The sequence below is a fragment of the Sturnus vulgaris genome, chromosome 9, assembly GCF_052056855.1.
Source record: "Sturnus vulgaris isolate bStuVul1 chromosome 9, bStuVul1.hap1, whole genome shotgun sequence".
Classification (NCBI taxonomy): Eukaryota; Metazoa; Chordata; class Aves; order Passeriformes; family Sturnidae; genus Sturnus; species Sturnus vulgaris.
Window position 1 is genome coordinate 29,842,620 of NC_142251.1, and position 26,327 is coordinate 29,868,946.

The 26,327-nt window shown below is 42.6% G+C and overlaps 1 protein-coding gene across 2 annotated transcripts; it reads right to left on the bottom strand.

The window, feature by feature from the left end:
- Nucleotides 1-802: 802 nt before the first annotated feature.
- Nucleotides 803-26,327, bottom strand: SOAT1 (sterol O-acyltransferase 1). 2 transcript variants are annotated; one of them, XM_014874789.2, is made up of 16 exons: nt 26,227-26,327; nt 23,633-23,762; nt 16,219-16,277; nt 12,280-12,428; nt 12,126-12,185; nt 11,701-11,808; nt 9,747-10,029; nt 8,604-8,682; nt 7,901-7,982; nt 7,231-7,276; nt 6,041-6,170; nt 5,538-5,635; nt 4,957-5,055; nt 4,328-4,463; nt 3,420-3,565; nt 803-2,686 (listed from the first exon to the last, which is right to left on the bottom strand). In XM_014874789.2, the coding sequence occupies exons 2-16, from the start codon at nt 23,754-23,756 to the stop codon at nt 2,630-2,632; spliced, it is 1,656 nt and encodes a 551-aa protein (XP_014730275.1). In that variant the 5' UTR covers nt 23,757-23,762; nt 26,227-26,327; the 3' UTR covers nt 803-2,629. The 2 variants fall into 2 exon arrangements, with proteins under 2 accessions (XP_014730275.1, XP_088026456.1); XM_088170330.1 differs by lacking the exon at nt 26,227-26,327 and adding an exon at nt 25,530-25,612.

The following is a 26,327-nucleotide window of genomic DNA, read 5'->3' on the forward strand; positions in this document are numbered from 1 at the left end:
TAAGAGCTCGTAATGGGCAGGTTGGGAACCTTCACATCCTCACCACTGACCAAAACATTGCACTGCTCTGCTCAAGTGCTCTGGCACTTGCAGTTTAAGAAACTCAAATGTGGTATAACTGACTTTTAATTAAATAAGCAACGTGCAAAAGACTTAGTATTTCCTCTCCAGCACTCTTGAGAAAAATGAAAATAAGCCCACATTAAAAAGCAATTTAAAAAACCCACAAAATTGAAAGTAATCCAAGTTGTTAATGCCCTGACAGCACAGTTGCCAGATGCCTTGATCTACAAGGCTGAAAACCTCAACTTGTCAAAAATAAGGCTGGTTTCAACAGCTAAGCATCCCTTTCTGGTTGCCTTTTGCTTGCCAGATGCTCAAACCCTCAGGCTTCAAACAGTGATGATGCTGACACAGTAAATGCTGATATTCCTTCTGGGCACAGACAGCGCCAGGTGTGAGGGAAACACCGAAACAGGGCACAAAGTGCCATCCTTTGGCCTCTCTTTGAAAACACCGAAACTGTATCAAGACCTGCCAACTGTATCAAGATGGCAAACCAAATCCTTAACCCATCCCACTCTCTCTGAGTGCAGTTACCTTGGTAAGTGTTTCAAGAACCAAACAAAAAAGAATTGGATTGAATCTCGCCCTATACCAGGGAGGTGACAAAGCTGTTTGGCCAAAGGGTGCTTTTTTGTACATTTGACTGTTTTTTCAATCAATAAGGAAGCTTAGTTGTTCCAGAACTTCTGTTCTTTCCTCCCACAAAAGGTATGGTGAAATATTTCAGATTGAGTAATCTGATTGATTATAAAGTAATCCATTTAATTCTCAGGAATTTATACACGAATACTGCCAAATTTGAGCATATAGTTCCTCTGAAATTACTTCAATGGTTTCATCAAACAATTTTTAGCAGGAAGTGTTTTCAGAGGAGAACCCGACACAGAAACACTATTTGGCAAATTTGACCTGTTACAATGTCCTTTCTTAAGAGTATGATTCCTTCTTACTGAAGATTTGGAAGAGTTGAAGTATTCCCTAGCCTTCATGAAATTACTTCTGACTGAGATTAGTAAAAGCAGAAGCCCAAAGGTGAGTCTGAAGTGGTTTGGGAGACAAGTCCATCAATGGTCCCAATACTGCTATGAAGTCACAGTGCTGTAGGTAGTAAGGAAATGCTTGTTCTCCACTGGCAGTTTCTGATAACTTTTGAGTAATTCTAAAATATTTGTCACCAAAGTTCTGGTATCTGTATCAGATGGTCCTTTTCACATAAGTTGTGTCCATCAGGTGACCCTGGCTCAAATAATGGGAGCTACTGTTCCAGTAAAACTGCAATGATCTGTACCCAGACACTCTGGAAGTTCCCTGTTCTGTTTAGCACCAGACAGAACAAAGGAGCTGAAAGAACTATGATTAATTGCTATGGAAACACCAAAAATCACCAAACGCCTTTATTGGTGTGTGTGGGAGGGTGTCCTACCTCTTCACCAAGAGGGCAGTCCCAGGGAGCTGATCTCCACCTGAAGCCCCTCTGATATCAGGGCAGACACAGGCAGGTGACAAAGCAGCTCTGGGCCAATCCTCATTCCTCAGCAGCACTAGAAACTTCTCCAGTACACACAGGCAAGGTGTGCTGGCACACTGAACTGCACGTGGCCATTTCAAATAAGATCATGCTCTGTACCTGTAAAGTTGATCCCATTTTCTTACAGTTGGGTCATAGTATTTCAAGTTTTTCTTAGTAAAGAAACCCTTAACAACCTGTATACCTTAAAGCACCCGCCAAATTTAAGCAAAAGCTCTTTTACAAGTTAATCATGTCAAAGGAACTGATTACCTAGAGCAGGAGAAAGGAAGAGCAAGAAGAAAAGGTACTCCTCAAGTCACAAGGGCCTTCAGAGAATAAAAATGCTGTAAGGCAGCTGGGAACTAAATGAATACAGAGAAAACAAATTTTTGGTGTAAAAAGTCATAAAGACTGCACACACCATGCCCTGCTTCTGAACCTGACTCAGCACAGTGACAATCCCTCTTCTCTGCCCATTTTATATGTGTTGGCAGCCAACATACACAGGATGCAGTTTGAAGCCAGCCAGGAAAACTTTGGCCATCTTCAGAGCAAGGAGGCAAACACCCTGATGCTCTGCCACTTGTCTGTGTCACAGTGGCAGGCAGAATCATGAAGAACAAAAGTTTTGCAGACATCCCATTACCAAAAAGGAGAAAAAAACTGCAAGGGAATGGCTAAGAAAGATGGACGGATACCAACAATGAGCTACCAGCAAATCTGACTAGCTTGCCTCTTGTCCAGAAAAGCAGCATTTGGGGGGGACCCCTGGATGAGTAGGATTCCAGTAGACTCCACCTTCAGCTCAACGTTTTACTGGCATGGAAATGGCTCAAAGTGGGACAGCATGTAATAGATGCTGCCTTTGAAGTCTGTTGCAATCCAGGTCAACTGGTTTGCTCCAGCAATGTTTAAAAAAAATTACTGTTTCTCCCCAATAATCAGGAGGCACAACTTCCCTTAGAAAAAGTCTGTAGTGAGTTAGATCATTGGTCCAAATACTTGGAGGACATCTCTGTTTTTCTGTTATGACATGGTCAGAGCACCCCATTTTCACATCTTCGTATGACACGACCATGAGCGTGGCTTTAAATAGTCCAGGAATGTGGGCTGCAAAACATGGAGAGGCAGTAAATTAGTCACAGGCCAACAGCATCAGCTGTGGTACCAGCTGCTGAAGTCAAACTTCTCTAAGAGGAAAGATCAAACCACTTTTCTGCACCCTACAACCCTGTTCTTGCCCTCACTAAGCAGCGCCTGGAACAGCCACAAGTTCTGTTACATCAGGTAAACACTGTGCCTAGCAGCCTGTTGTATCAAGAAGCCAAATAATTTACCATGGCAAACTCTTAATTGAGAAGAATCAAAACAGAGGCCCAAAGGATACCTTTGGTTAAAACTGAAATCAACTGGGACAGCAGGAGGTTTTATCTAGAACAGAATCCAGTACCAAGAAAATGAGTTAGAGAAAATGACTTTTCACCACCACCCACTCTAGCCTGGGAGAGGCACAACAGGCACAGTTTTCATGGGCCTTTACAAAAGTTTCTTCTGACTTCACTAAGTGCTGCAGCTCCCCTGCCACAGCCTAAATGAGGTCTAGTATATCCTCAGCAATGGGGTAACACCACCCTCAGTTTCAAGCAGTGAAATACTACCAGCACAGGAGGAGCACTACTGAAAGCACTTCTGTTAGGCAGCCTCTAGGCTAAGTAACTCCTAAGGAATGGATGTAGCACACTGCCAGAAAGGCTCGTGCCATTTAACTTCTACTCTTCCTGCACAGCAGAACAGGACAGCCACTGCCACAGTTGGTTACCCCACAGGAAGGCCAGGCACTCACATTTTCTGTGGGGCAGTACTGGCGGGCATACCACTCCTGGCTGTAGAGGCAGATGATGACACCTTGGCCCAGGAAGAGGGAAGTCCACATGATCACATTCCAGAAGGGCCCTTTCCGACGGTCATTCAGGGTGAAGTTGAAGACCACTGAAAACGAGAGAAATGAGAAGCATTATTCAGAAACAAACCCAAGATTCAAGAATCAAAGATGAACTGATTTTACTGGATCTTCCGCTCCTTTCACTTCATCTCAAGAGCAACAAGGCTACAGCATGAAAATCTGATTGTGCTTGGCAATAGAGCAAATACTCTGAGCTGATTCTGACATTTACTTCCAATAAGTTTGCCAGCAAGCTGTGTGCCTCTGGGGATCAACATCATTTGTGCTACACTGGTCACCAAGGCATGGCAGGGGTAGCCTAGAGTTTATTGAAGCCCTCTAACTCAAAGCACAAAAAGAAATGCAAGAGCTCTGACTATAAATGGGCTATTCCTCACTGCAGTAGTGAAGTAATAATTGCCTTATACTGGGACTTTATAGAGGAAGACTGACAAGCTGCTGACACACAGTGATTCAACTACAACTTAGCAAAGAGGAAGCAGTGCTGTTAAACTCTCTGCAGTGTCACAGGAACAGCAGTATATCACATAGAACTCTCTTCCTCGCCACCAAGACCTTGATCATCTAAGTCCCAAGATTCCAAATTCTCTGTGTGCACATAGGTGTGTATTTACTGAGCTGCAAAAATCCATGCGCAAAGCTTGGATTCACAATTGCAACCCTTGGGCAGCAGTACTGTGTGTTAGTGCTGAAGGAACAGCTGGCATTATCAAAAGCACAAAGCATGCTTCTCTAAAAAAAGCCACCAACCCCACAGCCACTCCCACACTCTCTTCCTTGGAACTTACCTCCAAAGCATGAAAACAGGCAGAAGAGAACTGGATAGAAGAAGCCGAAGCAGATGCTGAGGACATACTCATGCACGGCAGCTGACACAGTGAAGACAGACAGCATGGCTGCTGCTCTGAACTTCTTACCAAAAAACTGGGAGAGAGAAGAATGCCAATATTAGGAGCTACTCTGCTGTGGTTTTTGTTTGGTTGTTGCAACACACTGGATTTTCTTCCCTGAGCTAAGAAGGCTCTCCTCCAGCCAAGAGGCACATGTGAAATGCCAAGTGCCTTACAGAGCACCTTGGGGTTTAGGTGTTTCTCTTCAGGTGTATTTCTGGTTCTCTGCATTAGTACTTGTGCTGAGGCCACTCATTTTAAATACCTACCACAGCTCATGGAAACAGTACAACATGAGTTCTGACTGCTGAGGCAGTCCCTGCATTTCTACATCTCAGCCCCACATTTTGCACACACAGAAATGAGCAATAGATCTCTAAAACACACACAGTGGCTCCCCACAACAGCTGAAGTGAAACATTTTTGTGCTTCTACACAGACAGGGATGCTGCATCTTGACGAATACACCGTTCTGCCCAGTAGTTGAATGTTTAATTAACAAAAGAATACATCTGCTTGTTACTCACCCAAAGGAAGTCCCTGTAGGCATAGTAATAGAGCCAGTCATGTACTACCACGTTCCAGGTTCTGTAGTAGTTTGCATAGGATGTGGAATTCCACCAGTCCTGAAAGCACAATTGAAAGACTTAAATCTAATTAACTATAAAACATTCTAGAGGGCTTTTCTAAGATATCAAATTGAAAAATATTGAACAAAATAATACCAAGCTAACATAACAATTTGACCAAGCTTTCCACTACACTTTCAACATTCTTCTTGGAGTATCAAGGTCTGGTTTTAATCCAATCTGCAGTGGCCCAAGTGATAAAAGAACAAAATTGAGGGCTAATGGAGCTATTGGGTAGGTCTGGTGGCTGGTTCTGCTTGTGCACAGGGTGTTTCACCTTAAAACAACTCAGACTGCCAAGCAGAAATCAAATCTGTTCTACAGCACAGCAACAAACTTAAGTTTTAACACCATAACCCAAAAGCAAAATCCCATGGTTGATTTGTTTGGTAAAACAACCTTCAGTTTCCTCCTCTTTTTTTTTTTCTTTATGACAATGATTTTCAGAAGATTTATAAACTACAGATCCTGCTTCTCACCTTGTAGAACATCCTGTCTGCAAAGCGCAGCATCTCAGCAAACGCATTGAGCCAACAGTGAAGGAAGGCAAAGAACACCAAGAAGAGAATCAGCACACCTGGAAACAAGGGACAGCCACACCAGTTTTGTGGTGTTCTCTCTCAGTCACAAGCAAGAGCACCTAACACAGTCAAAAACTGTTCTTATAGGCACTGACACAGATGAGCTCTACTGCTTTGTACAGGTAGCACAACACTATTTCAGTTTCTCACTACACCAGGCCCTGCTTGCCCCAGAGGGCAACACCAAGGCTGCCCCAGAGCCTGCAACTTGAAGACAGTTAAATTCAAACCCAGCTTTTATTTTGTATTGCTGATTTTGGAGCTTTATCCCTTAATGGCACAGTCTGCCCACAAGATCTCCTTTGTTGATCTCTGCCTGTCATGAATGCATCTCAAATTCAGCACTTCTCCTTTCCACCTCTTCCACAAAGATAAAAGTCACTCATGGATCTGGGCCTTACCTGGCAGGATGGAGTTGAAGATGCAGAGGACCAGCCCTCGAAGGTTGAAGGTTTCCTGGCTACTGTTGCGAAACTGAGGAATGCAGAGTCTCACAAAGATGTAGTAGGCATAGAAAAGTGAACCAAGCACCTGGAACAAAAATACCCCAAAACCTGACTTCATAACAGGAACACACAATTAACACATCACCACTTGCCAGCTCTAGGAGAGAAAAGCAGCTGCCAACAAAAGCCAAAATAATTTATTTTACATTGCTGCCAATAAACCCCCCTAAGGATCCAGGCAGAAAGAAAGCCACAGCAATCCCTGGAGCATGCTGACAGCCAGCAGCAAAATCAACTTCTCTTTTCTACTTCTCTTTTCCCAGTCCTATCAACTCACACGTTTTGACACAAAAAATCCATGCCACTGCCAAACTGGGGAAAGTACCCTTGATCTACATCCAAGATAAGGGCAGAAATAATTGCAAAATACTTACTGTAGTAAAATCTAATATTAAACCTTATATTTATTTTATTCCAAAGGAGATGTTTACAGGTCAAAGCATCTCAGGCTTTCTCTGGCTCATGAACTGATGCTTTGGATCTTGAGGTCAAAATGCCAATCATTGTTGAAACACTGATATAAGGTAGGTGTGTGCTCTGTCATCCTCTTTGTCAACAGCAAGCAGCCAAAGGCCTGCTCATGCTGCCTTTTTAAAAATTGTTTTGCTCTTTAAATCATAAGTGCATTGTGTGACAGCAAAGGTTTCAGTCACACAAATCCATTACTTGAAAACACATCCACAAGAAACTACTGAAGCTCATTGCTACAAATGTGAATAAGGAATCAATCTTGAATTCAAATAAGCACTGAGGACTCCAGGCCTCATTATTTCAAAATCTGAACATCTGCAGCTGTGCCAATGCACTACAATCAGGGTGAAGAAAGAGGGCATGGGTGTTGCTCTCACAACACAGTTTTGTTTTTTTTTTTATCTGGAGGCTTATTTAAGTAAAGATTTTATTTTTTTTTTCTTTCTTGGGCACAACCATTAGTGCAGCAAGATCAGTTTATTTATTAGTCATTGAAAAGTATTCCTTATTGATAAGTCCATGCCAAGTAGTGTTTTAATGTCAAAGAGAGCTGTTGAGCTACACATCTTAGATGATCTATAAGAGTGTATTCTGCAGAAAGCTGCATCACTCACCTGTGCAAACTTGGTAGCTACATAGCCCCATCTTATTGTGGGATTCCTAGGAAAAAGAACAGGATATAGCTAAACTGGACCTCAAAACATCAAACCCCTCCCTCCAATTACTTTAAGGATTTTACAACTTCACTGGCATATTCTCTAAAAAGAAAAAAAAAGAAAAAGGCTTTTAAATTCCAGAATTCTTAATCTCCTGGCATCCAAATGATGTCTGCCCAAATTGCTGGTTCCTCACTTTCAACTACAGCAGAACTCTAGAAACTCCATAAATGGAAAGATATCTGGAGGGCAGTATGGCTCCATAGGAGGTGGGGACAGCTGACTTCACACTGCCAAAGTGCAACCCAGCAATGAACAGAAGAGTTTGGGAGTTGCCACTTTTAATGGCATTAGCCTCAAACTCAGAGACAGGGCTGCTTATTAGTAGCTCCTAAAACACACAGGTTCCTATTGCAGGAACTATCACTACACACTCTGTAACAAGTTCTTAAACTTCAAGTTAGTTTCCCAAAGAACTAAAAGCAGAACTCCATGAGCAAGTCTTGCCCTTGCCAGCTTAACCACATCTTTATAAAAGCCCTAACTCATAAACTGACCACACCCAGGGGTGCTTAATGTTGCCTTCAGTTTTCAGACTACTTTAGTGTTCTGTTGCTGCTCACATTACCTGGGGTAGTTGTCTCTGTAGATGAGGGTGGGAGCAAACAGGAAGTACAGGTACTGAGAAATTCTGGGAATATGTACTGTGCCTGGGAAGAGGGGAAAACAAAAAACAAAAGAACACTTTGCAATCTTTTTACTGGCAGCTCAGTTTCCCCAGTACCCTTAAACAGCACAGAACCCTTCTCACCTCAGAACCCTCAGTCTGGAGGTGAAGGTGTGGGATTTGCAGAGAATAAAACAAACTTGACCTTTCAGATGGTGTGCATGAAAGACAGTTAACAAGTGAGGGTAACCAACTACCTGCTAACACCTTGGTATCACATTTCCTATCAACACTGGGCTAAGTCATGAGCATGCCTTGCTTAAAAGACCTTTTGTTCTAGGATTGCTGTCACTTCAACTAGAGCACTGAGCTGGAGGTCTGCAGGCAACATCTAGACACCTTTTACTCCTAAAAGCAGAAATAAGGAATCCTGGAGAACAAAGACACAGAGAGGACTTAGACCTGATCAACAGTCTAGCTTGTTGTCTAACACAACTGAACACAAATGAAAAGGTTCAGGCCGAAATAATGATGCAAAACCTTTGACCTACCCATCCAAAGTTACCTATTCAAATCCCACCTTTCTAGGTCATGAGGGCAGCTCAAAAGAACGGAAGGAAAGCTAGAGTTGGCTATGTAAAATGAAGTAGGGCAAGTTACTCACCAGCCTTGTCCTTCACCGAGGACAGGACTCTGGGTACATTCTCCCGGATGAAGGAATGAGCCTTCATAACAAGACGAACCTGTAAGGCCAAGAGAAGAGCAGCTTAGTGCTCTCCTTTTCACAACTTTCCTGTGAAGACTGGATCAAGCATTTTACAGCAACACCTTCAGCATCTTGGTTTCTTTCCCATTTTGCCCTTTTACAAGGAAAGGGATGCTTCCTCTGCCCACAAGCCTGTTTAACTGATGTGAATTCCAAACTCTGCAAGGGGAAACATGCAGCAGCAACCACGGCTCAGAAGAGTCAAAACACATCTCATCTACACCTGCACCACGTACATAGGTACACAAGGACTCTGAATAACACCAGTCAGTCGCTAATCAGCTAATTAACCTAAAACTGAAAGGAAACTGCTCTCCATTTCAGCAGGCCAGGATGTTTCGAAGTCTAGATGACTCCTTGAAGTTACATGTGTTCTACAGCAATTATCACTACCTGGGTAAAGGTCGTGTCCCACATAAACAGTCCACAGTTGTCAAGCAGCTTTTTCTTTGAATTGTGTTTTAATACTGAAGAACCAAAAGTAGGGGCAGTCCAAAGCTAATTCTTAAAACTCATCCCTGACCATCCTTGTTTAAACCTGATGGTCTGACCAGACCTCCACTCTTGCACTCTTCCCCTGCTCCCCACCACAAAAAAAATTCTACTTCTAAACAAGTTCTGATTACAGAGCCAAGACACTTGCTCCTTGAGAACAGAAATGCCAACAGGAACCACTTTACCATGTACTTGCTTTTTTTGGGTTTTGTTTCTTAAAGAGGAACAGCTTCCTGGTGCACTATGGCATAACATGTTCTTAAAATTGGTTTTAAGCACTTAGCATCCACAAGACAGCCAGAAATAAATGGAATTTCAGTAAAACCCACAGTAAAATCTTAAATGTTGAAGTTTATTCTCTACTCTTTCTTATTAGATTTGCTGCATGCAACCATCCTGAAGTCTCAGAGATACTACATCCACGGCCTTGGCTTAATTTAATGAATAAAAGCAACATTTGACTCCTTTAGGAAAAAGGACCCTTTCCACTTTGAAAACAAAATTGAATGTATCCTAGGATACAGAGGACACAGGGTAGGGACTTACCTGTTCCAGGATCACAATGAAGCGGGAAGCTGGAGGCAGGGCATAGGATACAGCAACATAAGTTGGTCCAAACCCAAGCCCAGCTATTTGGAAGAGTGTGAACAGCATGCCATAGAAGAAAGAATGGATTGCACGATGGGAGGAACTGGAATAGCCTTGGGCCCACCAGACAAAAAGGTTGTATGGAACAACTACTGTGGCACTGAACATGCACAGCCAAGTACAGAAGACAACTGGGAACTTTCCAAAAACAAAGACCAGGAGATCAAATCCAAGGACCAGCCTAGAAGGCACAAGGAAAGAGAATTTTTGAGATTCCATTCTTTGATTAGAAATACTTCTACTCCACTCAGTGGCTACAAAACACAAAGTTTCCAGATCATAACTGTTTGACAGTCTGGATAAAAGTGACTGTGGCAATTTCACCTTAGGACTGTCTATGGCACCCTCAAGTATCCCAGAACATAAGAGCAGGACTGATGCCATCAGTGCTGTCAGGCACAGCTTACCTTCAAATCCCACAAAGCTTAAGCACATCTCTAAGATCAGCATGTGCTTTAAGAGCAGGCTCAAGCTCATCCCTCCTAAGAAGAAGCATGTGACTGAGCAATCCACTGCTGAAACAGGTTCTGTGAGAGCTTTTGGGGAACACTCCCAAGACATCATCACTACTCCATTGAAACTCAGCTCTTCCCAGGGGCTTAAGCCTAAAGAGGCTTTTTCCCTGACTCTACAGGCATGGGGAATTTTAACATCCAGCACTCAAACCTAGTTTAATCCTTTTTTGTGGGCATTCCACATGGATTCAGTTTAGAAGTTACCCATAAGGCTCAGGGTCATTAGAAGGTCAGCCCAAATATGACCAACTGCTGTGCACCAGGTGCTTTAGTCCACTAATCAAGCTTAAAACATAAGGACATAAACAAAAGGCTGATCAACTTGACTGCCCCTCACACCCATCAGAGCTTGCTCCTACAGTAAGCAGCTCTTCTAAACTAAGACCAGAGAAGATGACAGTACAGAATACACCAGCAAAAGTTATTCCTTCTCAGGTGGAGGCTCAATTGCAAACTGGATCCAAATTATCAGACCTAGCTAAAACAACAGCTTATTTTTAAAGTAATCAGGGTATCCAGCCCTAGTTGATTTTAAGGTAAATACCCATTCTCCCCCAAGGTCCATACACCAGTATATTAGGATCAGATAAACAACATGCAATAACACACGAGCCTGTTCTTGTATCCAGATTAAAGGGACAGTGGTTATAATGAAGATACAGCTCTGGTTTTGTACACTGAAGAGCAGATAATCAGCAAGATAAACATGTAATCCTACTTGTGTACATGAGATACAGCTTGCCAAAATACTATTTAAGCAACAAGTAAGAGTGAGGAAAACAGTCTTTCACAATCTTGTTCAAACTGGCTACCTGCAAAGCACTATCTTAGCAGAGGCTCTGCCAACATCCTTGAGATTTTTCCCCAGGAAAAACAAAGTACTATTTTAAGTTAAGTACAAGTACAGTGTTCCAGAACTGTCATTTTTAAACAGAGGAAGGACAGCTGAAGTATTTAAAGTTTTTCTAAGCAGAGTCCTTCTTCAAGCAACACAAGCAGCTGAAAGCTGCTGTCTCATAAAATACACTCAACCAAAGTATTCCACATTCCCTTTTGCCAGCCTCGTGATGAGCTAAGCACGTTAGGCTGAACAGTGTGGCCACAACTCTCACATAACACATCGGTTAGCAATGTTTTCCTAATATCCAGCTTTCCAATTTAAAATGGTCATACCCTCTCAACAGGAATTCCAGTATGTATTCTAAGTATGCCAAGTTGGAAGTATGGGTTTCAATAACACCCCCTTCTTTCTGAACCAATCTGCAGTTCCATGTGAATCTGGCACTCTGGAAGAGCTGTTCCCAGCCCTTATCCCTGTCCTTCCATGGCACTCTTACCTTCCTTCATCAATGAAGTCTACTAGAAGTGTACTGAGGATGAAGACAATGAGAAGAGCGATGAACATGTGGTAGATTGTCCTGATGTGACTCACTTCAAACAGCTCACTAAGGGAGAGATCAGAGTTAAGGCACAATTGGGAGGCCACAGACACAGACACTTCCTCAGCTTATCCTCAGACAAAGGGTAATTAGCCATGATCCCAGTGGTACTGAGAGGGCTATAATTAATGTTTGTATTTCCAAGATGTAGTACAGATATTTTAGAAAGAGAGAAGCTTGTACAGATTAATCCCCATGGATTTGAACATAAGACTGTGGATGGTGGCAGGGAAAGTACTTCAAAGAAAAGGCTCATTAGTTTGCTATCAAGGGTATTTTCAGTGAATTTGATGAAATTACTTTGATGAAGTTAAGTTACTCACTCCAAGAGGGACCTTCTGGCAGTAAAGATTTTCCCATGTTCTGGAGGGGCTCTCGAAGTCCTGCAAACAAAGAAGAGAACATTTGAGACAAAAAAGGAAATAAAGCTTCCAGGAAACACAACCTTGTTATAGCAACAGCTTAAAAGGGACTTACTTGGCTTTGTGCAGTTCCTTTTCTGCACAGGAAGCTGGGAAAAGGGAGGCTGGAGATGAGGAATCCAGGAGTGCTGATTTTGCCACCAAACTGTTCACAAACTCTGTGAAGTGACTGTCCACCTCCTTCATGAAAGCTGGCTTCAGTTGCTGACAGAGCAAAAACACAGCAGCAAATTGTTTAACTTGCTGGATATATTTTCATAAAGTATTTATATTCATTTTTATCCTGGAGCAGGACAGAGTAAAGCATCACAAAAACATTTCTGTACCATGTGCCAACAGTTGCAGCCTACTTGGATAAAGACCAGGGCTTATCCTGGCTTGTTCACACACCTCAGGCCAGAGGACTCTGAATAACATTTATCTTCTCCATCAGATTCAACACAGAATTACTCTGGCCTTTTAGAAGACTTATCAGAGCTCTGAGAATTTAGTTCCTGAAGGTTTAGTCCTCAAACACTAAATGTGATGAGCCTAGTGATGAAGCACAGCTGAGAGCCAACCCCTAAGCTCCTGAACACAGCCAGACAGTCACCACCTTCAGCACAGGCAAAAGGCAAGTTTCAAAACATTATTTAAAATCTAATTGCACATTAGATTTTGTTTTCTTAATGCAAGTGTTTACTAGCCATGTCTGACCATCCTTTGCATGGGATTTTTCCAGTTTGCCTCCAGATTCAAGGTGCAATCTTCCTACATGATAATTACATGTCATCATTTCATCTGCTCTTCCTACTGACCAGCTGTTCAAGAAACACATATGTTTCCCAGATGAGAATTCCCAACTCCCATCTACTTTCTCATCTTGAAGGTTGAAAAGGAAAAAAAACTTTTCAAGGAGGTTTCTGGAGAAGAGATGGTTGTGTGGAGACCTCACAGCACCTGCCAGGGTGGTCAGGGAAGTCACAGAGGGACTCTTCATGAGGAACTGTAGTGACAGGACACGGGGCAATGGCCTCAAACTGGCAAAAGGTAGATTTAAATCAGATTTAAAGAAATTTAATTTTTTGAGGAAAAAGAATTGTTCCCTGTGAGGGTGGTGACACCTTGGCACAGGGTGCCCAGAACAGCTGTGGCTGCCCCTGGATCCCTGGAAGTGTCCAAGGCCAGGCTGGAGAGGGCTTGGAGCAACCTGGGATAGTGGAAGGTGTCCCTGTCCATGGCAGGGGGTGGAACAAGATGATCTTTAAGGTCCTTTCCAACCCAAACTATTCCATGATCCTATAAAATACACGAACAGATGATATAGTCTTACAAAATACTCCTCTTTAATGACAACAGCCAAGTAAATTTAACTCTCTGGCAGAAAATACAAACTGATCTGAAGTGAGACCACATAAAAGCAGAAAACCCTGAAGTCACAACAGATCAGAACTCCACATTCCTCCCATTTTTTATAGTGGTCAGATCTAGAGAGATCTCTTGAAACAAAAACTGCAGTAGGAGAAAGAGCATATTAGTATGTAACTTAAAAAAAAAAAAATCTCTCTTATTTGGCAGCTTCCAGAACACACTAAACAAGCTTCACCAGTACTTCACAAAATTCTTAGGATCTGGCTACTTTTGGATATTGCTTTCCATGGAGGCAGAGGATTGTTTCTGCAAGAAATAGAAACTTGCTCCCTTAAAAACAGGAGAAAAAAAATAAACAACCAATACTGAGTACTTGTGAATATAACCTGTAACAGAAGACACTGGTGCTCTCTGGTACAGCCTAATTTTACAGCATACATGCACATATCCCTAAAAAAGTCAAACAGAAAGTCCTACTTCTGTTGGAGTACTCGAATTTTCATGCTAAACAAAGCATTACTCATTCCCATAAAAATAGTTTTGGGTTTTTTTTTATAGTGTCTCCCCCTTTTTAGCCTAATCTTTCCTCAAGTGAGGGTTTAGCAGGTGATATTTCCTTAAAGTAGCTCTTCCCTTTGGCTGGCACTCTGCTGAGATTGCAGACTCCTAGCACAGCCCTCCAGGGCTGGTACCAACACGGGCATGTGTTTGGACTGGGAGAGCAGTGCATGAGTTTTTAATAGATTTAATAAAATACAAACCAGAGTACAGACCCTACAGTAGTTGTAACTAACTAGTTGCAATTACAAACCAAAAACCCTTAGAAGAATGCTATGCCATCAAAAGCAAAAGCTGGCCAAAACTAAAAAATTGAAAAGTCAGAGAAAGTTGAGGGAAGTAACCCTTACTTATAAAGTTGCAATAGTTCCCCAGAACTTTACTCATTCTAACAGATTTGGTAATTTTTGTCACTGACACATGACAACACCCAGCCCTGACCTAGTGACAGAGCACACCATTCTCAAATGCGTTTACAATGAATAAAGGACTGGACTTGCAGATGCTTGAAGACCTCCTATGCATGAGTAACACCTAGCCCCTACAAATCCTATTTACACCTTGACCAGGCTTTTCACAAGTCAAATATCTGCCTAGATTTTAAATATCTATCACAGAAAAAGAAAATTGCAATCCAAGCCTCTGTTCAGTGGTTCCCAGAACAAAAGGGCCCAGCACTCCAGGAATTCTCAGGTATTTTGCAGTAGGGTGGGTTTTTTTTCCCCCCCTCAGTCTTGAGGCACCTGAAACAAATCTGCAAGCTGCATAATTCAAAGCTTAAAATCAGAACTCCCTGTGTTTCGGGAGAAACTTCAGGAATTAAAACACTACTGGTTTTCTAGGATTCTCTTTGTGGGTGAGAAATCACTTTTTCTACAAACTGTGTCTCAAAGCTGGTGATCATAAAAAAAAATAAAGAACAAGAGGCACTCCTGAAGAAAGAAGTCCAAGGTCAAGGTGTCCCCTTGCAACCGGCTGGTGTTCCCTGGAACTTTCAAAGCTACTTGTGCTTGACAGTAAAAGCCTGCTCCTGCAAACACCCACTGCAAACAGTGATTAACAACGACTGTTTTGTCTGCAAAGAAGTTACCAGGCTTGATCTCCTGTTCTCAGTAAAGATAAACAGGATAAGACAACATCCTGACAAGTAAAATTCTGAGCTGACTACCCCTCTAAAGGGCTGCATTTTAGGAATTTCATCCAAAAAAGCAGCACACCCTTTGCAGAAGACTATTTAAATACACTTTAGTTACACCTGTTATAAATGACACATTACCTAGAGAGGAAGGGAGAAAAAGTAAGGAAAAAAAGTGAAACAGGAAAATATCTTAAAGGTACAAGGTATTTTTCTCTGTCTTCTAAGTATCCACTCCCTGCTATTCATGTCAAACTGGTACATTCAGATTACTTCAGATTTACCACGGAATTTTCTGCAATAAAATTATGCAAGAGTGCAAGGCAATTCGCCCTGAAGGACACGGGTGCCACAAAACAATGGTTAACAAGGAGGGTGCAGTTCATCGTTAGCCAATTTCATTTAATTTGGGCATAAATCACCTTAATATAATCTAAGACAAAGGCAGCCCACACAGATGCAGACAGTGCCAGAAACAGCCCGTGCTGCTTTCTTTGAGGATATTGTTCACTGACAAAAAGAATGAGACCAAAGCTCAGGAAGGTCACCTCCACAGCCAGAGCAGCAGAAAGCTGTGGGATGCAGGCTCCATGCTGCCCTTTATTCAATGGATAGTAGGACACAGAGCATTTTAAAGGCTGAATATGCAAGAAAGCTGGCTAATCATCACACTGCCAAAAGTTAGTGGTAAGGCAATTTTCATTTTATTTACAGGTCTCAAAGTTCATCCTTATCTTTGGACTTCAACCTATTGGGGTCGAGTAAGACAGAACCTCATTACATAACACCACCCCTCTTGTGCAAAATGGTAAGAGAAAGAGGGCTGTGGAAAAGTCACTGCACTCAAGCTAGGACTGAATAGGGCTGTTTGTGTTCCAGGGCTAGTGACTCCCCAAAAGACTTCCAGGGTCAATTGTCCTGCTCCCCACCACAAGCAAGTATTGTGTTTACCTCAGCTTCTGCTATGAGCTGCATTTTCCTCGTTATCACGTGGTCGACATCAACCCAGCCTAAGGAAGGAAAGCAAATATTGAATATTTTTAGTTGCACGTCTGAAAACACAAGAAGCACAGCATACAGTAGCTCAGACACCATTTTCTCAATAGTATTTCTGACTGCCAATAGGGTCCCACTAAACAAATCAAAGCTGCAGGAAGTTCATAAACTATCACCACGTATTTTAGGATCACAGCACTGTAAGGCAGTCAACAGCTGAAAACATGCTGGATTTTATTTTTCATCAGCAACTCTGCAAATCTTTCCAAGGTCCCTAAACATATTCAGCCTTGAAGCAGCAATCAGAACGACCCTTAGAAGGTCATTTCCAAGTGCACTGATGTTTTATCAGGGTTTTATCTTAACCAGACATAAGGTTAGTTTGTCTGGGGGCCTCTACATTGCCAACAGACAAGGCAGTCAGTCACAGCTAATAGTAAAATACCATGATCAGCTCTAAGATAGGCTGAATGGCAAGTTGGACAGTTATCCTGTGTTCAAACCTGGCTATTCCCACTCCTTTTATCCCCCAGGAGAAGTGCTAGATATTAGTGTGACTGTACTCCTTAATGTGTGTCACTGTTTAAGTAAACTGTCAGGTCTAACATGCCATCAATATAATCTGACTTTTGTCATTACTAACACCATTGGCCGATATGTAAAGCCTCAAATGCCACCTTTCTTTTACATTAAAAACTACACATGTGAGATACCTCTGTGACATCAAGAGGAACAACACCCACAGGTCAGACATTTCGGACTAGCTGTGCTTTAGGACAAGCACCAGCTGATGTTTCACTTCTTCAATAACAACAGTGTTGTTACATAACAAAAGAAGATAAAGTTACTTAAAACAGAGAGTCTTGCACATGAAGGAAAATCAAGATTGAAGCAGCAGCATCCATCCCCCTAAAATACCAGAGTTGAAAAGATAGCAGCAAACCTTGCCTTGTTCATATCCTTTGGCATTTACAGCTACAGCACCACCTTACACACTGACACACAGCCAGCATTACAACTTGCATGTTTGGTTTCTAAGACAACATCACCACTTTTAGAAATAGAAGGTACTGAAATAAGATTCCAGGGAAGCATGAGCTAACAGATTTGCTGTAGAGGTGCCAAAGCTGTGCTGCTGTGAGACAAGAAAACAGACTGAGAGCACTATCAGGGTGCATAATGTGGCCTCCTTGCATGAGCAGAGCCTCTACACAAAATGCAGATTTGTCTTCAGAGCAGGAAGTGCTTCTGTGATGCTCAGGAGTCTGTCAGCCTGTTTGAGCAACCGGTTTTAAGTATTTTAGGTAGACCTGTTTCAGAAGTGACTCCAATTCCAGTGCTGGAAAAGCATACAACACAAGGAACTTTACCTTCAGTGCAGCTATGCTCAATTGTTAACGTTCATTCCCGTTCCTATCGATCAAGCAGGAATTTTGATTTTTGTCAGTCTGCAGGAATTCTGTTTTTTTTTCCTATTTGCTACACAAGCTATAGACTTAAGGACAGACCAGCAACAACTGCCTATTACTTAGCAGACTTCGAATGTAACAGCAAACACGGAAACTGCTTAACACCATTGATTTTGGCTTCATCCAAGATCCATTTTGACAAAAATAGAACTCCTGGTTGCTAAGCATCTCACCTCCGAGACAAAAAAAAAGCCCAAACATCTCAGCATTTGAGCTCATTGTGCTGTTACATTTGCAGAACAACAGCAGTTGAGAAGAATATAAGCTACCCTTGACCCACTCAGCTCATACACTTTCCTGGTCTCAAAGATTCTTCCCCAACACATTAAAAAGAATAATAAATCAAGTTGTTCCACAAGCAGCAGAACTGTATCCCCTTCAAATGTTCTCAGTGGCTCTACTCCCTCACTGTGCCATTCCACAGTTGTATTCCTGGCTCACTCCTTCTATTACTACTATGGCAAGAACAACCTTGTCCTTTCCTGCTAGAAAGCAGAACAGAGCTGCTGAGCTCAAAGAACAACTAACTTTTCCCTTCAAAAAGCCAAGAATTTGTGTCCCTTACCCAACGGCCAATCTTCAAGATAGTATCAAGTTTGCTTGAAGCCACCCAACAACAGCCAAAGAGGACAGGACACATGCCACTTAAGGAATATTGCATTATCTCCTTTTTTAAGATAAGTGAAAAATAAAATAACTAGTTCTTTGACCATATATTTCCTGTCCAATCTTGCCTTTGAAGCCTCAGTCATTAAAAATTCACATTAAAAACTACCCAGGCATGGCTCACTTTGGAAATAAAATATCCTTGTAGACTACAAGGCCACAAAGTTGGGTATAGCTTTATATATACCAAATGTCCAGCTTTAATGGTTGTACAAGAAATGAGGAGTCTCCAACCTGCTGATGCTGTAATTGCTAAATTGGAATTTAAAGTGTCCTCCTGACACTTTATATACTAGTGTGCATGCACAGAAAATATTGGAAACAGCATCTTTTCATAGGTTTTCAAATCAAGATCTCAATGGCTTCAGTCTAAGCAACTTGTATGACAAAGTAAACTCACCTGTGAGCTTGCCTTTCTCAACACAAAATCTTCTGTAGAAGAAAGCTCACCCCAAACCAACCCATTCTGCTGTATTGCATCAGCCCATAAATCCAGCTGTGTCACAAGGCAGATACCAGAGAAAAAGCACATCATCTTTAATCACTCATCTTCTCTTGCACAAGACACCACTTATGCTCTGTCAGGTCACTGGAGAAGAGATTCATCACATGATTTTGAGTCGAAAAGGAAATGTGCACTGCAGAGAAGTCCCAAATCTTCACTTTCCTTTGACTCTGCAAATGAAGCCTGGATTCCTCTGTATCAATTTGGGATTGTAACAGCACTATAGAAAAATGGACTCAAGCCTGCACTATACAAGGAGGCACGTCTTTGCATTTAAAAGAAATTGAGATATGCCTTAAGAAGACAGAAAAGAAATATTTCAAGTAATGAGAAAGCTGTCTTGAAGACTAATATGAAATAGTGGCCAATTTCAGAGGAGGCTTAAGGAGGGCCTGCTTTGAAAGAGCTTTTTTCACAGGGAGAAGTTTTTATTTAATGGGATTGAGTTCCCTTCCCATCAACAAGGGCATTAACAAGATCTTTAGAGGACCATTCGTCTTGGGCTTGATCCTTTTAGAATGTGACTCCTCTCTACGGACTGAATTCCAAACTGGTTCAAAAGTCAGAAAAAAAAATTAATGAACAATTTAATTGTATGCTTTGTTTCCCTCTGAAAATCAAGCCAATAAAAAAAATCACCTGAAGATTGAGAAAGCTTCTTAATTGTTGAGAAGTTGAGCAACTAAAATTTCACAAGATTGACAAAGTACTTCTTCTAAAGGATCTTCTTGTCCCTTTTTCAACCCACTCTTGCACATGTTACAGATAAGTGACATTTGAAATGGGTAGAGCAGAGAATCACTCACATGATGTTTGGGCTGCAGTTTGGGATCCAAAACCACCCAGCTTTGTTATTTCTTGATAAGACAGCTTCCCATTCAAGAGGTTAAAGCAACACAAGCAGAAGGATTTCATTACTGTCAGTCACCTGGATTTAAAGGCTCCCTCTCCAAAAACACTGAAGATGTTATCAGAAGCAATGCAATATTAAAGCCAATCTAGTGCAGGGCTACTGTAAAGAGGGGAGGAGTTCCATATTGCTACAATACAACACACATTAATAATTTGATGCTAATGAGCTCTTATTCTTACTTATGGCAATTTATTTGGCCACTCAGCAAGTACAGGCCAATTATGACTAGACTCAGCTGATCTGTTTAAAGAATCCACAGGCCATAGGTCACTGCACTGCAGCTGGGCAAGTATTTAGCTTAAAAAGTCAGTTCTGCAGGGACATGGAACCCAAACAGCCTCTTCACTTGCAGGAAGGAGCACCACCATTCTCTACATTATGCTACCACGTCCACAGGTTCTTCACAAGAAACTGCTGAACCTTCACTCAACCCACAGGTTCCAAAACATGACAGCCCCTGGAATTACCAGAATCCACCTAGAGAAAACATATTTTTGATTTATCTCTCAGAAACACATCCCAGATACTCAATTCAAGCAGCTTAATCCACAAGAATTTTGAAATAGTGAATGCTCATTGCTGTGAGTCATACAGCAAAGGCTAAATCTTTCCAAATTGCTCCCCACTGGAGAGCTCTCTCCTCCTCCATCTCTCTGTAGGCACACACAGTTTGTGCATCACCATGAACTTTTGCACCAGGGATGATCGATAGTAACCTCTCCACTGGAGATAACAGCCCCTTTCTAGGATTACCAATCAGGCTTACTCACACCAAACAGATATGCCACACAGCTTGTTTGCAGATCAGCCTCCAGAGACACTTCCAGTCCTTCCCTGACTTCTCAGCAAACAAGAACAGACTCCAAACCCACCCTTTTACTGCTCTGAATGGACTACCCCAGCATTTTAAAGGCATTGATGTGCACACTTATGATCCACGTCCTCTCTAGCCTTTTGAGATCTGCCCGTGTAGTTTCTGACTGGTACAGTCCAACACCAATATCCCGTTAGGCAGAACAGTTTTATATTTCTCTATGCATCTTCTGCTGAAAACTAATGCAAGACTAAATGTAAGACTAATCTTATTAAGGAAGCCTGGCTTTTGACAGGGGATTATTGCCACCTAGATCATCTGCTGACTCTAAGCCAGGACCAAATTAGTTGTTTAATTACAACACTGGAGCTAATTCAAGGAAGAGAAATTAAGTATAACACTGAAGTTCAGCTACTCTATCAAAGTGAAATTGCAGGCTGAATAATTACAAGACAGAAACAAATCAAGGCACAGAAGAAATCTTCTGGCAATCTCCAAGTTATGAGTATTTCCACACTTCCATAAAATTGGGCATACCTGAGTAAAAACTATTTGATCTTAGAACCCAAACATTGAGACAGTCTTCAGAAGCACTGACGAGCCAAGAAAAAAAAAAAAAACCAACCTCAACTGTACAAATGGAAGAGTCAGACCTACTGTAGCTCAAAATCCAATACATGTATTAAAATTATTCCTCTAAGCAATTTCAGATCAGCTAATGGATTTGAGTTTTAATGAAGAAACGATTAAGAGCCCAAAAGTTTCTGTAGAAAGTTCATACACTTCTGGAAATAAGTCAGTTGGCCCTCAACACTTCAACTCAGTGTAGAAAGCAGCCTGTGTTTGCTGTAATCAGAGAGGATCAAGGTGGGTAATCACGTAAATGGTTTAGTTTTCTATGGCAATAACTGCCACAGACATACTACAATATTTACTGCCCTATGTTCTTGGCCTGGCTAGAATCCCTTAACTGCAACAAATATGCATTTTGTCTAAAATTCTTCACAACACACAGCAGTAAGTTGTTACAATACAAAAAAAGCTGTTGCCAGTCAGCAGATCATTAGCCTCACACTGCCTTTGTGCACATCAGCACTAATGCCTTAGAAACAGCTATTCAGGAGAGAATGGCCAGGACAAAAGAAAGAGAACAAACATCTATGCCTGCTTCTTCTGAGAAATTCTCCCACCTCAGCCATGAAAGTCCAACCTAGTTACACAGGCACCCTGGACTACACGAAGAGGCCACTGTCTGCAGCTCATGAACACTTCAGCTTCATAAATCTTCAACTTTTGGGTCACAGAGCTGCTGATTCAACTCCTCTGTACAGAGGAATTCCCGATCAGAGGGATGCATCTTTCTCCCATGCCTCAAGGCATCAGATTCATGCCTCCTACCTCCCTGTGTTATTCCTGTTGTCTCCAACACTGAGCTAAGTAACACTTTGTGACACCTCTGCTTCACTGCCAGCAACCTTGGCAGGTAAGATGCACTCAGGTCTTGACTAACCAGGATTCCTCCCTGCTGTCCTTCACTGCAGTTTGTATGGGATTAAAAACACACTGCATTGTTCCAAGCCAAGACACCAGACACATGTACACTTTCAAGAGATCTGCCCCAAGATGCTCGTTTGCCACACACTCACAGTATCTCACCTGCAGTGGGGTTTTGCCACATCTCAGTTAAAATGAATGGCCTGTAAAGGCAGACACACCCACCCATCAAGTCCTAATTATCACTGCTCTATTTATTACTTACCCTTCATTCGTTACAGTTAAGGAGTTTCCACACACAAAAAGGTTACAGTGGCAGAACACTACTCCCAAGCCTAGCATCACTGGATTCCAGTAGAACCAACTCCCTGCAATTTTCTAATACAGTCCCATTTGATGCAGTTAAAATGACTGTGCCACCAACATCTTAAAATCCCAGCTCTCCAAGCAGTTTGTGGGATGGCTTTCTCTCCAATACATTTTATTTTCAATAAGAAATCTGACTTGTCCTAAACTTAAACTTGCTCCAACTTCCATTTCAGTTAAAGGAAGAACTACTGAAATAGTGATGATATCCAGAAGCGTATCAGTGAGAATTATCTCCTTGAGTCACGGGTACCAGGGTTGTGGATCTCACACTCACATGGTACATTGTGATAAACTACTTTAGCTTTTTGCTTAATCTATCTCATAAAGAGAAAGGAAACAAGCTGTAGTTTCATCTCTAGACTCCCTATCACCAGGCTGGAATGTGGCACAGCATAAACCAGGCATTACAGAGGGTCACAGAGTCCACAGGCAAAACCACTCATAGTGCCACACAACTGTCCCTGCAACCCAAGGGACAGGGCACGGCAGCAGTGATCCTTCCACAAAGCCAACTTTAAGCCACATAACTTTTAAGGTGACCACAAAACAAATGAACACAGACAACTGTTTATTGTTCAGTTTTCTGGCAGCCAAAATTGAGCCTGAATAAAAGGGAGCTGTCCTGACATGACCAAAATCCCAGAGCAGCAGAGAATCATTCTCTGTGGCATCCTACCTCCACCTGCCTGTCAGGTGGATACACTACCTTAGGCTGGTGTGTTAAAGACCATTTTCTTCCACCTTGAGAAGTCACATACTTAAAGGTTGTAAAGGAAGTGAGATGAAGTCCCAGAAAAAGCATTTACCAGGACTACTCAAAAATGTTGCCAGGAGGCATTTGCATTGTTTACAGCATTAATGAATCTCTTCCTCACGTGGCAATTAATCACTGTTTTAGATCCCTACAAGCACTGCAGTTCACAGCTCCTGAGGGAAAGCTCTGCAGGACAGTACTCCAAACAACCAATACCTGCTGAAGGGGTGCAGCTGGAACACAGGGAGCTCTACCTTCGGCTCTCACAGACCCAGAAAAACAGAAATGAAGGAGCAAAGAGACAGAGCCATGAGTTGAAAGGGCACCTTAAAGGAGATCACATGCAGCCAGAGATGGAGCCAGTAACTGAGCCACTGAGTCTCACCATTGCTTGAGTTTTGGAAGGGTCTCTCACTCTCAGGTCTCCTATGTGTTTCTTCATTCTCAGGGGTCTTGCAGTTTGCAGTGGAGCCAGACTGGCGTTTCCTTACACAGTCATCACCTGCCATGGTAAGCTAGATCAGAAAAGGAGAGAAATAATTAATGATAAAAATCTCATATATTGTTCAATAATATATTTACATAGCATTTTTTTATATTGAAGCTAAACTTTCTCCATTATGAATTCAGAGCGAGGCTAGAAGAAATTCAGTACGAACTTGAATTAGTCATTTACTGTTGATCACACTTCCTTTCCCTTACTATAAGCAGTACAGGAACAAAGTAACCAAGTAAATTCCCCTACCACAACCAAAACATCTCCCCACACCACCCTATTTTCCCTACAGACTTTATAACTACTTGAAATAACTTAGGCTTCTGCAAAATCTTTAAAATTACAAAAAACCCTCGCAATTCTTTCTGACAGCCAGGTGGACATCAAGTCTTGTTTTCTGTGAGATGTGGCAGGTTAACTTTCCGGAATCACCAGAAGTATTTGACCTGACCCAAATCCCTTCCTTGTCAAGTTCTCAGCTGTTGCTGCAGGAGCAGCTTCCTCAATAGATCCTTGTGTTGTGCTCAGTCAGACAGTTTGCGTTGCAAACCAAGGAAAAACAGGAAGAGAATCAAGTTGGAATGACACCATTTTCAATGACAAAGGTCACTGCTGGGGACTGACCTGCCAGCAGGGAACACCTGAAGCACCACATGCAAGATGAAAACAAAATTCTCAGCTAACGAGAAGTGGACAAGGAGACTCTAATTCGGTCACAAAGTGCTATCCCAGAACACTCCATAAAACTCAACTCAAGAATCTCTTGGAGATGTAGCTATAACCAGGGATAATTTGCAGATTTTTTCCAGAAAACCTCAAAGGCATGTATGTAACCACATTTTCAAGCTTGATATATTTTTTCATCTTGGCACAAACTCTGCAGCAGATGTGTTTAGCTGCTAGTGAACAGCATACGTGCACCAGCACAGATGAGCTGTTACAGACAGGCCAGGAAAACTCAGGAACTGATGAAAAAACTACTTAAGGATGGATTTCCTCAGAATAAGGAGGCTGGCAGATCTGCAAAAGGGAAATAAAACTATGACCTGAGGTTTTCAGAACTCAACTTCCTGTGTTTGTCCCTCGAGTAGAAGTCTCCTATTCTCCTTTCAGGCTACACAGCATACAGGGGAGAAACACCAGCCACCACTAAACAACAAATCAATAATTGGGTGAGTTTTCCAGCTCAAACAGACGACCAGAAGTTTAATTCTTGTCTCAAGACAGTTTTCATCTTGTTCCTCACCGGTGCAGAGTGGTTACAGTATTTTACTGAAAGGTTAACAGAAAGGAGTTAAAAATAACCAAGCTTGCGATGGGGGGGAGGAAAAGTCATGTGTAGCGTGAAATAAAACTTAAAACAATTAACTTAAAGAGTTAATAATTCAGATAGGCTAAGTTATCACAGCACAGCCTTTTCCACACCGAAACACGGAGTCTGCTAGGGGAAATCTATGAAAACAAACATTTTCCTAGTCTAGTTCCCATATGAACAGGGGCGCAGCATTACAGTACCTAAGCAATTATCAGCTTATTATCAGAGCCTAAGGAGGGCATCAGCCCTTCCCTCCCATCTCTGCTCGAACCGAAACATTAATGATCCAATGTCACGATAACTCCAAGATGCTCACCACCCTCCTCACAAGAGGAAATCGCTCCTCTCAATTACTAAACAGTAACTCCTTTCACCCCACTCGGAAGACGTCCACGATTGCAGATAAAGTTTGTAGAACAACAAACCCACTAAAAAGATTACCTAGCAGAAACTCCCTGATTTCACTGGTACCTGATTCACGGTACTCGTAAAGGGCTCAGAGACCTCGAGCTTCTTCGTCTTCCCTTTCGACAAACTGGTAATTAATTAGAAGATGCCTTGGGAGAAAAGCAATACTTTACAGGGAGTTCATCTTTGCATTTCAAAAGGCTCGGTGAGGAACAACTAAGAATCATGGAATGGTTTAGGCTGGAAGGGACCTTAAAGATCACCTAACTACAATGCCCTGCCTCCAATACTAATCACACTAGACAACAACTTTATCCCCAAAACTTTGAGTTCTCGAAAGTTTTCCTTCGACTCTTGGCCCTCGGGCATAGCACCAACTTGCAGACTCGGACCCTCGGTACCTGCAGAGCGAACCAGACAGGGACCAAAACAAAGCTAAGGTCACTCCACAAACCAAAGTTAAGGTCATCCCACAGCTCATCCGCAACGCGCACAACGCTCGGCAGGAAAATGTTTTTTATCCGAAGCCTGAGGACATCACTGGGAGCTGCCCTGCCTGAGGACATCACTGGGAGCTGCCCTGAGCGCTGCCGAGGCTCCGAGCCAGCCCCTGTCCCGCTACCTCCCTCACACCCCCGCCGAGCCCCAGCCCCGAGCGGCGGCGGGAGCCACTTCCCCCGCGGGCGGGGCGGGACGGCGCGGACACGTTCCCGCGGCCGGTGCCGCGGTCGGGACGGCCGTGCAGCCCGCGGAGCGTCACCTCAGGGGCGGCCGAGCCGCTGCCGCCGCCTCCTCCACGCGTCGCCGCTCCGCTCTTGCCCGCTCCCGCCCTCTCCTCTCGCCGCGCGCGCCGCCGCCGCC